The 16,181-nt window shown below is 35.2% G+C and overlaps 1 protein-coding gene across 1 annotated transcript; it reads right to left on the reverse strand.

Moving 5' to 3' along the window:
- Window positions 1-13,744: 13,744 nt before the first annotated feature.
- On the reverse strand, window positions 13,745-15,477 carry LOC142641966 (uncharacterized). Its single transcript, XM_075816292.1, has 2 exons — window positions 15,148-15,477; window positions 13,745-14,263 (listed from the first exon to the last, which is right to left on the reverse strand). Exons 1-2 carry the CDS (start codon window positions 15,404-15,406, stop codon window positions 14,001-14,003), a joined length of 522 nt encoding a protein of 173 aa, XP_075672407.1. The 5' UTR covers window positions 15,407-15,477; the 3' UTR covers window positions 13,745-14,000.
- Between the last annotated feature and the right edge of the window lie 704 nt (window positions 15,478-16,181).

Raw genomic sequence — 16,181 nt, forward strand, 5'->3', positions numbered from 1 at the left:
ATTCAGAGTCGGATCCATGAGCCGTCGACATATCCTCAATTTGTGATGATAGGGCAGTTATTTGACCTTAGAGATAAGCAAATTGCTCCGCGGTATGCTGCACATGAGACTCAAGCATGCCATATATCTGATCAACCGTTGCTAGAAGGTGATCAAGACGATCGGATCCTCGTGAAGGTGCTGAAGAACATGGTTATGCTGAAGTCTCTCCGGCAGAAGTGAAGCGATCAATCTCATCGTCTGTGTCTCCACCTTCATCTTGAACAGCAGCTCTTGGAATTTGAGAAGTGCCGATCTTTGATCCCTTGATGTGAGCTGTGCTTTGAATCACTGTGTGACCACCAATAGGATAATCCCTTTGAACCACAATGAGACCACTCGAAAGTTTGAGCCTCATTTTTGCAATTAGGCCCATTATAATTGAGGAAAATGGGAGAACTGTTCTGGAGTTTTACTTCACAATGCTCTTCTTCAAAAGATGGAAGATATGTCCACAAATATCAATCTCTTTATGAGTGAAGAGATCGAACAGGAAGATGGTCCTTGGCTTGGACAGTGTTGTCAAGTTGGTGACCGAGTATAAGTTGTTGATCATCACATGACCAAGGGTTCTCATCTCTAGACTGAATTGGATTGTGTTCATGGAAGTTTTCTTAGAAGTACCGCCAAGTATCCTTGCCATCTCCTCAGTAGATTCCAATCTATTGTCATATTGCACCATGATTGGTTGAGATGGAGGTCGAACTTCTAAAAACTCCTGAATGCTGTCCCTAGTGATGACAAATTCTTTGTGTCATACCCAGCAGTTTATATGATCCCCTTCAACATTAGCATTGGAGAAAAACTCTCTGATAATCTTCGAGTACACTACTCCACTTGGATTTAGTAGTTTTGTCCATGTCCTTTCCTTGAACACTTCAGGTATGAAAGTGTTCGCAAGAGTTTCTAACTGCACAACTCTTTCCATGATAATAGTTGCTCCTTTGTAGAAGTCATTGTACTTCATGTCAGCCTTAATAGACTTGAAGTTGTCAAAATCTGTGCGAGCACGCTTGGAAGATGGTCTCTTAGCAGCATGCTTGGTGGGAGACATCTGCAAAATAGATATAAAGCACAAAAAGAGAAACACAAATACAAAATAGACCAGAAAACTTGATTAGATTCAAGTTAGTCCAAAAAAAAAGTAAAACAACTTAAAACAAAGTATAATAAACTCAATACAACATGTTATAAGTATTGAAACATGTAAACATAAACACAAAAAAATAACTATGCATGTGTGTGCATGTGCTGATGCATGTGAGTGCATGGGCTGATGCATGTGTGTGCCTAAGTGATGCATGGCATGGCATTGTGAGGCACAAAATGGGAAAAGTGTGTAAAACACACGCCCAAAGATCAAAACATGTCAAGCATGTCTCGTCAAGGGTAAACCTAAGTATTGGAACTCATTTGAGTCCAAAACAACACAAAAATGTCATTTGGACATTTTGTCAAACACCTAACATGCAATAGAGTTTTACATGAATGAACAATGCATGAACACAAAAAAATCTGCCTAAATACATGCTTAGAATGCCACACGGGGCCAAAACAAACATAAACACAGCAAATGAGATTCACCCCAATCAAAAATTTGAAAAAAAAAAATTGCTTAGAAAACATGAACCCAACCCTTGTTTTGAAAATCCCCAAAATTTGCAACCCTAAGAAAATTTTTGCATAATCTAAGACAAAAAATGAAAAAAAAATGTTTAGGAAAACATACCTTGAAGAAAGTTTGCAGAGCTTTTGCTTGGAAAATGATAGGGTTTGAGTGTAAAAGAATTTTGGGTTGAGAGGGGTTCGAGAGACAAAGTGAGGGAAAGTGAGTGATTCAAAAAATGTCACATCTGCTACTTAAAAACTGAAAACATGCATTTTTCGCAGGTTAGAGAATCGCGAGACATATAGAAGCTTTCGCGAGAAGCTTTTAGTAGCAACACAATCGCGAGACACTCGCAAAAGTCTTTGTATGAACTTAAAAAAATCTAGTTTTTGACTAAAACCATTTCGTGAGTAGAGTTTAGTTGCGAAATACTTGCGAGGCAGTAGCTAGACTTTCTGGATGAAAATGTGACTTTTAAATTTCCCTTAAGCATTTTTTCGCGGGTAGCTCTAAGTCACAAGCTACTCGGGAAAATGCCTCTGAACCAGTTTTTGAATAAAAACACAAAAAAGAATGCATTTTGAACAAAAACTTGAAACACAAAAGTATAAAAACACTTTCAAAAACATATAAAATACTCAAAAATCTTTTTGGTTTTAATCGGCAAGCAATTAGCATACACATCACATTTGATCATGTACAATCACACAAATGAAATAAGCATTCATTGAACAAAATGTTGTGTGTTGTGTGTGAGTATCAAATGTGGTAGAGTCCTTAGTCTAGAGTGAAGCTTCAATGATCAATTCAATCAAGTCATATACAACTAGTACTAAGTCAAGTGAACTATCTCAATTATAGAAATGAATATATATGATCTCCCACAAATGATTACAAAACTTTGAACCTTTTTATTTGGCTTCTTTACAAAACATAACATATGATCATTTTGAACAAAGTACATCTCATTTTGAGACCGATGCCTGAACTTTTGATATTTCAACTTTGTAAGTGATTAAGCCTTTGGCTTTTTGAGGCACCATACATTTCAATACAAGTCGCTTGCCCATTTTCCTAGTCAAATACTAGTATGTGCAACGGCTTTTGCAGCTCAATATCTCTTTTCGAGATTTGACAATTGATGAGCTCTTTAAGCAAAAACATAAAAACGTGGGAAAAGATATAGGCACAAGTCTATGCATGTATCAAGACCAACAAGACTATTGACTAACTATTCATGACAAGCTTGAAGATCGATTTACAACAATCACACAAGATTTCAAGATTTGTCCCACAAAGATAGATGTGCATACAAAACAAGCTAAGCTCGTAAATGCACTACGCCATTAGTACGAAAGTACTAGGCCAAACTCACATATGATATACACAACACAAGCGATCAAACTTTTTGAAGATTTTTCAATTTTTATGAGTTTTTGAATTTTTCAACACACTCAAAAAATAACACGAAAACCAAGATCAACAGAAACAAAATAAAAAACAGCTAGCAAAAGAAACATGCTATGAATCAAAAGTAATGACACAAGAAGGTTTTGCATGACATGATGCATGAACCTATGATCCTAAACATTGAAAGAATTAAATCAAAGGCATAGAAGATAAATCATGCATGGGTACCCTTCTTCACCCACACTTTTCGAGTGTTTTTGGTGAGAGCCTTGGATGGAGGTGCACGCCCAACATAGCTTTCCAACCTCGGAGTGAAGCTAGCAAGGCATAAAGAAATGTTCTTCAGCATTTACATGACGTCTCCAATGAGATGTCCTTCATTTTCTCCCTTATATTGTGTTCCCTTTGGTTTCTTCTTTGAACTTTCTTGGCCACACATGGAATCAGCTTTCTTAAGTGCATGAAGCTTGAAACAGTTAGGTCTTGTGTGCCCCTGAACGTCACAATGATGACACACTTGCTTCACTTGAGGCCCCCTCTAATTTTTGGGTAATGACTTCCCTTTATCTTTTAGTCTTATACCAATGGTTCTTTTCTCAGCAACAGGGGTCTCAATCTTAGGCACCACTTCTTTAAGTTTCTCAACACTCTTGGCTGATACGAACCTTACTTCCTTCTTCGGTTCGCTACTGGAGCTTCCTTCTCCAGTATAGCCCAAACTGGTCTTGTCATGTGAAAATTTTTGTGACAACAACCCACTGTCAAGTTTCTTGGTGGATATACACTCAACCTTGACATTGGCTTGGATTATTTCAAGCTCCAGAAACTTGATCTTAAAGTAAGCTTCAACTAGCTCTCCCTTGAGTTCTTCTACTTCACATTTTGCCTCTTTAAGTTACACAAGAGTACACTTATGCTCTTCTTCAATTTTCTTCATCTTTCTCACAGCATGGTTCGCAACCTTAGCATATTTTCCACAAGCTTCTAGCAAAGAATCATATACTTCTTGAAGATTGCTCTGTCCTTCGGTTTGGCATACATCTTCGTCTTCCGATTCTTCAACTTCCTCATCCTCTGAATGCTCACCAAGTTCATTTACCAAATTGCTTAAATCATCCTTAGATTCAATAAAGGTAACTGTCATGAAAGCTCTATAGTTTCTGCCACTGTCACATTCTTCTTCTATGTCTGAATTTGAGCTTTCGGAGTCGCTAAGAGTAGTGGCAAACACTTTACCCTTCCTTCTCAAGTAGTTGGGACATTCTTTCTTAATGTGTCCATGGCCGTTGCATTCAAAGCACACAACTACTTGGGGGGATTGAGAGTCCTTCCCATCTTTCTTCTTGAACTCCTTTCTACCACCTTTGGATGATGAGAAATTTCCTTTGCCAAAGGACTTTCCACTGTTCTTCATCTTTAGAAATTTTCGGAAGTTCTTTGCAAGGAATGCTACTTCTTTCTCTACACATCTTCTTCGGAAGAGTCGTCCATCCTCTCATTAATGGTTTTGAGTGCAAGCGATTTGCTTGGCTTGTGAGAAGGTAGTCAGAGTTCATATGTTTGGAGAGATCCAATTAACTCTTGAATCTTAATCTCATTCAAATCTTTGATTTCTTCTATAGCAGTAACCTTCGCACAATAACTCTCCGGTAAGGACCTCAAGATCTTTCTCACCACCTTAGCATCCTCAATTTTTTCACCGAGATTGAGCTTGGCAATCACGATTTCATTGAGCTTCCCATAGAATGAATCAAATGACTCTTCGTCACTCATCTTGAGCTCTTCAAATCGAGTGGTAAGCATTTGGAGTTTTGTGTCCTTGACCTTCTTGGTACCTTCGTAGGTAGTCTCAAGAATCGTCTAAGCTTCCTTAGTGGTCTTCACATGCGATATCCTATGAAATTCATCAGTAGACACACCACAAAATACAGCATTAATTACTTTGCTATTGGCATTTGCCAAAGCAAGAGCTGCCTTGTCCCATTCGGACTTGGCTGTTGTGGGTCTAACATACCCATTCTCAACAGAATCCCATATGGACTCATCTATAGAACAAAGAAATACCCTCATACGAACTTTCTAAAAAGCATAGTTTCTCCCATCAAAGAATGGTGGAGCATTGAGAGATTGACCAATCCATCACAAAAAGGGTCTTGGATCGCACTTAGGTAATGAAATCACAACAAGTTCACCCGCTCTGATACCAATTGAAAGCTTGGATTTGTGTTAAAAACATAAGAGCTGTTTAGACCCCAAATTAATAAATTACAGCTCGGTTGATTTTACTCTAACTTAAACTAAGTGCGGAATAGAGTAAATGCGAGCGAACAAACAAAACCTCTACTCTAACCTATATTCAAAAAAACACAGCAATAAAGAGAAAGCTAAAAGAGTAGGGAAGAGAGATGCAAACACAAGTAACATGCCGACGTGTTATCGAAGAGAAAACCAAAGAACTCGGCAAAAAACCTCTCCGCCGCCCTCCAAGCGGTAAATTGATCCACTAGACAATAAGTTGGGATACACGAATAGCAAAAGACCCTCCAAGCCTAGTCTACCCAATGCACCTAAGCCCTCCAAGCTCCTACTCCAACAAAGCTTCTTGAAACCGTGTCTTGTCTAGCTTTTCAGATCCCGCAATGCACTTGATTGCATCCGCCAAAACTTGGCTTCTTCCAATGCTTCCCAACAGCACCAAAAACTCACCGAACACTCAGTATGGTTGTGGTAAGTGTTTGAGCTATCAACCTCTCAAGGATGTAGAAATGGAGAGGTAGGAGTAGAGGAAAACCACAATGGATGGTGTGTAGAATTGTGCGTATGACAATCTCACACTCTCAAGGGTTAAGGCTAGGGTTTTCTCTTCTGAAAAGCTCTCTACTCAATATGTGGGTAATGATGGTATATGTAGTGTATATAAGGATGTAGTGGAGCAAATAGGACAAAATAGCAAAACAGACTCTTTCGCGAATATCTCGCAAGAAGGCCTTACCTACGAGACACTCGCGAAAACCAGCTGTCACCATTTGTCATGACTCTTCACATTCTAGTCATGTGTAAGGCACATGCATCATTTTGCGATATGCTTAGTCGCGAGCTACCCGCGAGAAATCTTTTGTCTTCACATGCTTGAGTCTTTACACACTCTCTCTCTATCACACAACCCTTACAATAAATTCCACATAAAATACAGGGTATAAAAGATTGAACAAACTTACAATCAAATTTGGCACGGAATTAGAGTCAATAAAAAACAGTTGTAAATCACAACTTTACATGTAATAAATAGCAACAGCAAAGTAATCAAGCTCACCTAGAGTGTCATATAGGTAGAAAGGGCCATGTTTGAATGCCCATTTGGTATAGTTAAAGCCATAATTTTAGTGGTTGTGGTCACCCATTGTGATCTTCTTGGAAGTATGTGTACTATTGCAATTGGCATATGGCAAGGCTGTGCTAATTGCTATTGTGGAAGCAATTAACAGCACTAGCATGAGTCCTTGTTCAATTGGGAAACCCATGGTATGAGAGAGTGAAATAATTAAGAGAGTGCGACACAAAGAAAAAGAGATAAGACACAAAGAAAGAGATAACGAAATAAGATGTTAGCAATGAGATTGATAGCATGATTTAAATGGGTATTTATATTGAGAGAGAGAGAGAGAGAGAGAGAGAGAGAGAGAGAGAGAGAGAGAGAGAGAGAGAGAGAGAGAGAGAGAGAGAGAGAGAGAGAGAGAGGTGCAAACTGGCCTAAGGCTAAATCCATATATCCACGTGTATAGTGCGTTGGCTAATTATAAGTGGAGAACTAAAAACATAACTTTTTTATTTATGGAAATGATGTTTTCTAAAAAAAATGAGCTATTTTTCAAAAAGTATTTTTTATAAAACAATTATTATGTGCATGCCTTCACAATTTTAAGGTAATTTTTCAGTTATGGACCTTTTCTTCCACTTTGTTTGTATCAGAAATAATGTTTTCTAAAAAATAAGTCATTTTCTAAAAAAATATTTTCTATAAAACTACCTCATTTTCCTATGTCTGATAGCAACCTTAATTGAATTGAAAACAATCTCATAACTTCTTTTATTTAACTTGCTGTGAAATAGAGTTGTTTTCCACAACAAAAATTAATGGCAAACAATTTCTAAAAATAAGCAATATTTTTGCTCATTTTATTTTTAGAAAAAATATATATATTATGTTAGTATGTTACTTTACTAAATTTGTGTTATATTGTGCTACAATAAATTTATTTCATATTTTAATTTTCCAAATAAGATATGAACAACTATTTTTTTAAACACAAAAATTTTCAATTGAAATTTATATTTGAAATGATAATATATTTTTGTAAGAAAATTTGGGAGTGTGTGTAATATACACAATTGTACACACACGATATTTGCAATGAAATCATCACAATTTCAATGTAAATTTTGCTCATGTGTTTGGTTGTGTGCAAGAGTGTGTTTAACAACAAATTAAAATTTGGATTAGTTTTACATTCAAAGTTTTACGTAGAAGTAAAAAAATGTTGATTGAATTTATTTTTATATTTTTTAAGTTGAGATTCATGAATCTATATGTAAAACACTTAACACAAAATTAGAATGTTTTATTGAATTTTCTCTCAACTTTCAATTTAATATAATATGTATGATTTGTTTATGGTGTGCAATTTATCTTATTCAAACCCTCAATATCAGCAAATATTTCAAGTGGACTAAGGATTGAGATAAAAAAAAATAATTGAGCAAAGAAAAATGAAAATGAAAATAGAGCAATTGTAGGAATCTTTACGTGTGAGTGATTGTTTAGTTATTAAGTATTGAATTGGATAATAATAATAAAAGTACATGGTTTTTTTTTTTTTTTTGATGAGGAATAAAAGTACATGGTTAGTATAACATAATTGTGCCCAAACCCATTGACTTAAACTTATATGTTATATTAACTCTTTAAACTTATATGATTTTACATGATATTTTCTATTCTTTTATTTGGAAAAAAAAAATGTGAGTATTTTGAGGATGCAAAAATCCTTACTTACAAGTTACACTCAAATCTTTATAAAATATAATCTTTAAATTCGAATGACTAAACCAAACATGAGATTTTGCGTTGAAATATGAATCATCATGTTTTGTTTTCCTCAGGCCACTGTCCACTGAGGTCTTAGCTCACCTTCAAACCAATTTTTTTAAATTTTATTCTGGCAATCACCATCAAATTAAATAAGCTAAAATTGGGGCGTATCAAAACTATTTGCATGTGTTACATTCAAGTAATGATTTTGTGCATAAATCAGCATTGATCATTAAGTCTCATAAAACTTTCCAATTGTAATAGTTTCCAATACTTTCAATATACGATAGTAATTATTATAATAAAACTAGCGAGGATGCAAAATGGCACCCCTATAGAACATCAATACCCAGTTACAGCCGGTACATTTATTATCTATCATCTCAATTATTCAGAACACATAACAATATAACATTGTCCATAAGGATAGGGAAAGAAAAAAATAAATGATAGAAAATCACCTGATTTTGAATGTAACTCATATATAAAATAAGCAATCAATCCCTTAATATTAATTCAAAATTACAAATAGTCTTTAATTTAATAATAATAAAAAGAAAAAGAAGAAGTGAAGAAAGACACATTATCTACTACAACACAACAAACGACATAAAAGGAGATAACAGGAAGTAAAGTTTCCTATGGCACGCACATTGTATAGTAATTATCTATACCAACGGAATATTGGCTTGACAAAAAACTTCATGGTTCCATTCACGCAATGAAAGCCATTGCGCTCACTGCAGGCAAAGTAGTGAGGCTGTCGTGGCCTTTTCAGCACAAACTCGAAGGCCTCCCTGCGTCCTCGTGTCACATTTCCCACTGCAATCAACAACATATAAAGAGTTATTTTAATTTCATGCATATTCGAATTCAATATAAAAATAAATAAATGCACACATTTTTCATGTTCCTTAAGGATCCAAATTGATAATTTATGCTTAAATAGAGTAGAGACGAAGTTCAAACTTAGAACTGACTATTTTGAACTTAAATTCGTAACAAGTAGCAATAAAAAGTAATTAAGCTCACCTGGAGTGTCATTTAAGTAGAAAGGGTCATGTTTGATGGCCCAATCGATGTAGTTAAAGCCGAAGTTCCAATGGTAGGAGTCACTCACGATGATCTTGTTTGAAATTCATGTGTTATTAGGGTGATGAGGGTGACGGAAACCCCTATTGGCCTTGCTAACTGCCATTGTGGAAGCAATTAGCAGCAATAGCATGAGTCTTTGTACAATTGTGAAACCCATAGTATGATTTGCAACTTAGGATGAGTTCTTCTTAAATTCCTTGTTAGTCATGGCACTAAATAAGACATTCAACGCTTGACTATTGAAATTTGCAGCTTTGATCTCATTTTCATCCCATGACACCGGCGGTTCAATAGGTTTGGTCTATCCAACTTCAACAGCCAGCCATACCTTTTCATCTAAAAACTGCAAAAAAGCTTTCATGCGTACTTTTCAATATGCATAGTTAGTACCATCAAAAAGAGGAAGTATAATCAATGATTATCCACGATCCGTAACAATAGGGGTCAATAGATCACATAGCAAAAATTAAAACCCAATCAAAGCATGCCTGATCTGATACCATTTATTGGGTTAAGATAGATTGACCCAGATAATTAATTCAATTACTCAAGCTGATTAATTAGGTCAAATTACAAGTAAATCATGGAGGCACCAACAAATCACCAAATAAACTAGATGCAGTTGTGGGCACAACGCGCAATTGGCCTTTAGGGAGTACGCCTCTGCCGAATGAACTGAGGCGGAGAAAAAGGAGTCACCACCTAGTTTTATGGTCTAAGAACCATGTATATAGCACCCTTACATGGAATGACTGATCTTACTATCAGGGTATAGATTCAAAGTTTAGGTACAATTTTGAGAAGGTGTTAGGCACCTAAAACTACCCGACCCGTTGGTCGGCTTTCACTCACTGTGTCTTACATCTTAATCTCATTAAAGGCATGTTCAATATTGCATTTTAAACTCACACACACACTAGCATACATCTAAGCATACAACATGGCATTAATCATCCCAAAAAGCCCTAACCATACATCTATCATGGCATCTCATATCATCGTAAACCCTAACATACATCTATCATGGCATGTAATGCATTCACCCAAGGCAGCAAACAAATCAAGGCAAAAATGTAGGTATGGAGACAAGGTAATAATCATCAAATGTATCCCAAACATCTAGACATGAAATCAAGCATCAAACAAACATATTCACCATCAAAGTGCATGTTCATGTGAATGCATGACTTACCTCACTTACCTCATTGTATCACAGCACCTATGGCATCAACGCAAGATCATATTAATGCATGTTCACGGTATTAAAGCAAGAAATAAAGAGGAAACCCTAATCTAGCATGCTAAGGACAAAGAAACAAACAAACAGAGGGAAAGTGACTCAAAATCATAAAATAGGGACAAAACAGAAGCATATCATGTAAAAGAAATTTAAAAACAAAAAAACAAAAGCAAAAAACTCACATTAGGGTTTTTGGGCACATACATAGGCCTGCATACGTAGGCCAGTTGTATGCGTACACATACTACGAGTTTGCATATGCATACAGAATCATGCGTATGCAAACACACCTGATGAATGTTCGCAGTATCACGGTATTAATGCATGTTCATGGTATCAAAGCAAGAAATAAAGAGAAAACCCTAACCTAGCATGTTAAGGACAAAGAAACAAACAAACAAAGGGACAGAGACTCAAAATCATAAAATAGGGACAAAAAAGAAGCATATCATGTAAAAGAAATTTTTTTTAAAAAAAAAAAACAGAAGCAAAAAACTCAAATTAGGGCTTTTGGGCACGAGTATGCATGCACATACACAGGCCTGTGTACATAGGTAAGTTGTATGCGTACACATACTACAAGTCTGCATATGTATACAGAATCATGCATACGTAGACACACCTGATGAACCCTAACCTAGAAACTCGGAAACACATAAAACAGAGTAAGACTTAAAATAGAAAACCTAGCAACCCAACATGCTTTAAAACAGAAAACAACATAAGCCTAAACTAAAAAAAACATACTAACGCATAAACAAATTAAGAAAACATATTAAACTTCATCAAAAAGAAGAAATGAAAAGAAAAAGTTTAGAACTCAATACCTCAAACAAGAAGCTTTTCAAGCTTGATTTTGACCACTCCCCTCAATCAATCTATTCACAATCAAAAATAAAAGTGATTAGTAATCTTAAAATCGAAAGATCAAGACCAAAAAAGGTCTCAATCAAAAGAAATTTGACTTGAGAATGTTTTGTGAAAAACTCCATTTTTTATTCACTATTTCCAATGAATCTTAGTTTTTCACTTAGGATTTTCTGTATGTTTTGAAACGGTACCATGTATAGCTTTATATAGTTGAAAAATTGGGGTTTGGAATGGCTCCAAAACGATGTGGGATTCGTTCCAAACCTCAACATTAATGCAGAAAAACTTGTCTTTCATAGTTTTTGGAACCCTAGCTGCATGCGCAAGTCCGTGCCTGCATGCGCAAGTCCGTGCCTGCGTGCGCAAGTCCGTGCTTACGTACGCATGCATCAGACCTACATATACAGCCGAGTTATTTTCCAAAAATATATTTATTTGCTCATAAAAAAATTATATTTTCCATTTTAACATTTCTTAAGTCAATTGTAATCTGATCAAGCCCTAAACCAACCTTGGGCTTTATAATTTCAGCATCATTAGGGAATAGGGGCCCGAGTCGTAAGGAATACAAAAATTGGTGTCTACAGCAGTAGAAAATAAATTAACACGGTGATTTTTTGACAAATAGGGAAATCCTCTCACAAGGAAAAAACTCCACCAAGTGAATTTAAGGTCACCACTCTCAAGAATCCACTAATCAATAATCAAGCGGTTACAAGTATGAGGTATCTTACCACTACCCTAGCCTATCCCAATATACCAACCTACAGTTAAACCTTCACTTCAATACCTAATTGAACTTGATATTGTAGTAGTCTTCTTTCCTTTGTTGCACAAATCTCCAATCTGTGACTAACTCCTTTGCACAAATCCAAATACATGACTAACTCCAGCAACTTGAATAATTGTTGTTAGTTGCAAAGGTCTTCACTTCATAAATGATGAAGATTAGGAAGCACTTGGTTACAAAACTCTAAGGCGCACAAACGCAATAACTTCACACAAAGTTATGAGTTCTAAGTCTCTGTTTCTGTATATGATGACTTTTAAAATAAGCCTTATATATAACTAAATACATGACTAACTCCAGCGACTTGAATAATTGTTGTTAGTTGCAAAGGTCTTCACTTCATAAACGATGAAGATTAGGAATCACTTGGTTACAAAACTCTAAGGCGCACAAACGCAATAACTTCACACAAAGTTATGAGTTCTAAGTCTCTGTTTCTGTATATGATGACTTTTAAAATAAGTCTTATATATAACTAAGGTTGTAAGAAGAGAAACCCTAATCATTCAAGTCATCATGGGCCGAATTTCAGACCTAAAATTTCTAAAATCTTAGATCTCGATAGATCGAGCTTGTGTCAAGCTTCTCCATTAATCTTTGATAGTAACATCTGTCAAGCTTGTGTCGAGACTTAATGATACAGTTTTTCTTCACTTGTTTCTTGGATCAACCTTCATTTCTTTAATGATATCACTTGCTATGTTTGATCAACATACTTCTTGATACATTAAACCCAACTTAGATTTACCCAATTACAAGTAAAGTGCATTTTGTCAAAGGACTAGACAATTACATATAATATATGACCCTAACAGAATCAAATCAGCATATATGGAGAGTTCTCAATAGATGGCGTCCTTTTAAGCGGCTCTTTCTTCCAGTTTCCATCAACATCTTTGATAGCTTTCTTGCTCTAGTGCTTCTTTAGTTAAAGCTTTAGACAATGTTAAAGTAATTATCTTGTTTTTAATATTCAAGTTATATTGGTTGAATAAATGTTTAGAGACTGTGTTTGTATTAGTCTCTATTCTTTTATTTGAAAAAATATTATGTAGCACAGTTTTATTACAGAGCATAAATAGAGCATTTACGCCGAATTCTTGGCGAAAATGGGCAAATGCCCACTTCGCGCAAAAAAAAAAGGGCAAATGCCCCCTTTCCTAAACTAATTAAGGAAATGTCCCTCTTTTGAAACTCGATTTTCTCAAAATCGAGTTTCAAAAAAAAAAATTTGGAGCCTTATAGCGACGTTTTAAAGAGCCTATAGTGACATTTTAAGAACTTATAGTGGCGTTTTGTAACTCAAGTTTCATGCAAGTTTTTTTTTTTTTTTTTTTACATATAACTCGAGTTCATGGAGCTCGAGTTACGAAACGCCGTTATAAATCCTTAAAAACGTCACTATAGGCTCCTTAAAATGTCGTTATAGGGCTTAACTCGATTTTGAGAAAATCGAGTTTCAAAAAAAGAGCATTTCCCTAATTAGTTTGGGAAATTGGGCATAATGCTGTTTTTTTTTTGCGCGAAAAGGGCATTTGCCCATTTTGGCCTTGGATTCTTATTAAATTTAATCTCCAAACATGGTCAATCCTTCCAATCGCAAAAAAAAAATTCAAAAGCTTTTCTATATGAAGTCAATATTACATCAAAGCATTGCATCAATGCTAGACCATCAGCATATAGAAGAGTACTTATTCTATCGTCTCATAGATTTATTTAGCACTCATTGCATATCTTTAGGTAATAATCGATAAACAAATCCTTCTCGCAACAACTTTAGAAAGTAAATATGGGGGGGAAACCCCCTAGCTAGCTTGGTATAGAATGCAGCAATATAACTTCCTTAACTCCTTCATCCTCAATGCCATTGATGAAACAGTGGCATGACAAAGAACTTCATCTGCCCAGCATTGCAATGATAGCCATCACGCTCACCACAAGCAAAATAGTAGGGTTGCCACTTTTTCAGCACAAATTCAAATCCCTCACCCCCTCCTTGAGTTACATTGGCTACCATTGTTGCCCTTCTCAAATCACACGTTGAAAAGCTCCAAAGGTTTGGTAGCAAGTATACACTGTGAGGAATTATGCTGTCGTTTGTTGGTGGATCATACTTGAACACTGCAACCGCCACATTGTCATCATATAAAAAAATTTAAAATTAATAATAATAAAAAACGAAGTTGTGGCATATGATATGGGGAGCCACTGAGCCAAGGAAATATTAGACTTCGATGGTAATAAGTTAAGGCTTTTATTAAGGAGTGTCCTAAGTGCACAAGTTAAAGTACATTCCATTCTCCATTAAATAATGTTTGTATATATTGATTAAAATTCAAAACACACTCATGAAGTTTGAAGGGTTTTGAATTTTACAATCTAAAGTTTTAAAATTTAAATTTTACCCTCTAAAATTATATTCCGTTTACATCAACAATCCTTATGTGTCCATATTTTCCGTTAAATGCCATATAAGCTTGCCACTTGTGTTTATTTGTCTAATAAAAAGATGTCATGTGGCATAATGAAAATGACATGACATCATAAAAATGATGTAACGTCATTTTATTTAAAAAATTAAATACACGTAACAAGCTTATGGTATTTAATAAAAAAATATGGACGGAAAGACTGCTAATGCAAACAAAATATAACTTTAGAGGAAAAAATTCAAATTATTAAATTTTATGGTGTAAAATTCAAAACCCTCCAAACGTCAGGGATGTGCTCTGCACTTTAACCTCTCTTTTTTTAAAAGAAAAGTTAAATTTTACACACCTATTAGCAGGAAAAGTAAAAACAATCATAGTGAACTTGATCATGTAAATCAACACATTATCAACAGAGAATTTTTCTTTTTGAAAGACTCACAACTCATATATGATTATTTATTAGTATTTCTTAATTGATGTCTTTAGGACACTTGTAAAAAGAACATAAGTTGATAATAAAACCTAGATGACACTTTGGCAAACAATAGTAATAAACAAGGATTGGCATCTCACCTAGAGTATCATTTATGTAAAAGGGGCCATTTTTGAGAGCCCAATCGGTGTAGTTAAAGTTTAATTGCCAGATCTTTGAGCCACCAACAACGATCTTTCTGGGTCCTGGTGTATCATTTTGGCTTTGGGGAGGGCCTTCTTTGAAAGGCCAATTGGTATAGTTAAAGCCAAAATGCCAATCATTGTTGGCCATACTAACAGCCAACATGGAAGCAATTAGCAACAAGATGAGGCTCAATGAAAAAGTGGAACCACCCATATCTTCTGCTAGAGTGCTAGCTGCAACTCAAGAGGTGAAATTATAGTGTGATACTATAAAAGAGATGGTGTAAAAATAGATGTTGGCATTGACAAGATGATGAGTTCATTGGTATTTATAGCCATAGAGGGAAGATTGGAGAGGAAGGTAGTGAGCACTTACCCCAAAGAAGGAGGGGAGAGTAGTGAGAAAGGGATTGTGCAAAATGGCCAAATTGACAATTTTCAAGATTGGGTAGGTTAAAGATTCAAAACATAGAGCTAAGCTCTTTTATGAGAAATTACTAGGTCTTTATGATGAAGTTCGACCTAATAATTTCTCCTATATAGGGAGAATTTTTTAATGATTCCAAAGATGAAGTTTGATTGGAAAGACCTTTGGGGTTCTTACCTCCTTTTGGAAATGGGGTCAACCTAGTTTACAAGATTTTCTTTTGATTTGAACCATTATTTTAGTGATATTATTGGTGGACTTATAACATAACATAATTTCTTTTATAATAAAAAGAAGGTGAAGATGAAAATAACTCTATATGAGAAATTATTAGGTCTTCCGGGTGGAGCTCAACCTAATAATCTATCATAATTAGGGAATATTTTTGAATGATTCTAAATATGAAGTTTGATTGGAAAGACCTTTGGGATTCTTTGCCTCCTTTTGGGAAAAAAAAATTCCTTTAGAGAAACTCTTTTTGTGAGATTTTCTTTTTTTAATAAATTTTCAACATATAACATCTGCTTCTATGATTTTTTTTTTTTTATCATCAGACCAAAAC

Source organism: Castanea sativa, chromosome 7 (assembly GCF_040712315.1).
Source record: "Castanea sativa cultivar Marrone di Chiusa Pesio chromosome 7, ASM4071231v1".
Taxonomy (NCBI): Eukaryota; Viridiplantae; Streptophyta; class Magnoliopsida; order Fagales; family Fagaceae; genus Castanea; species Castanea sativa.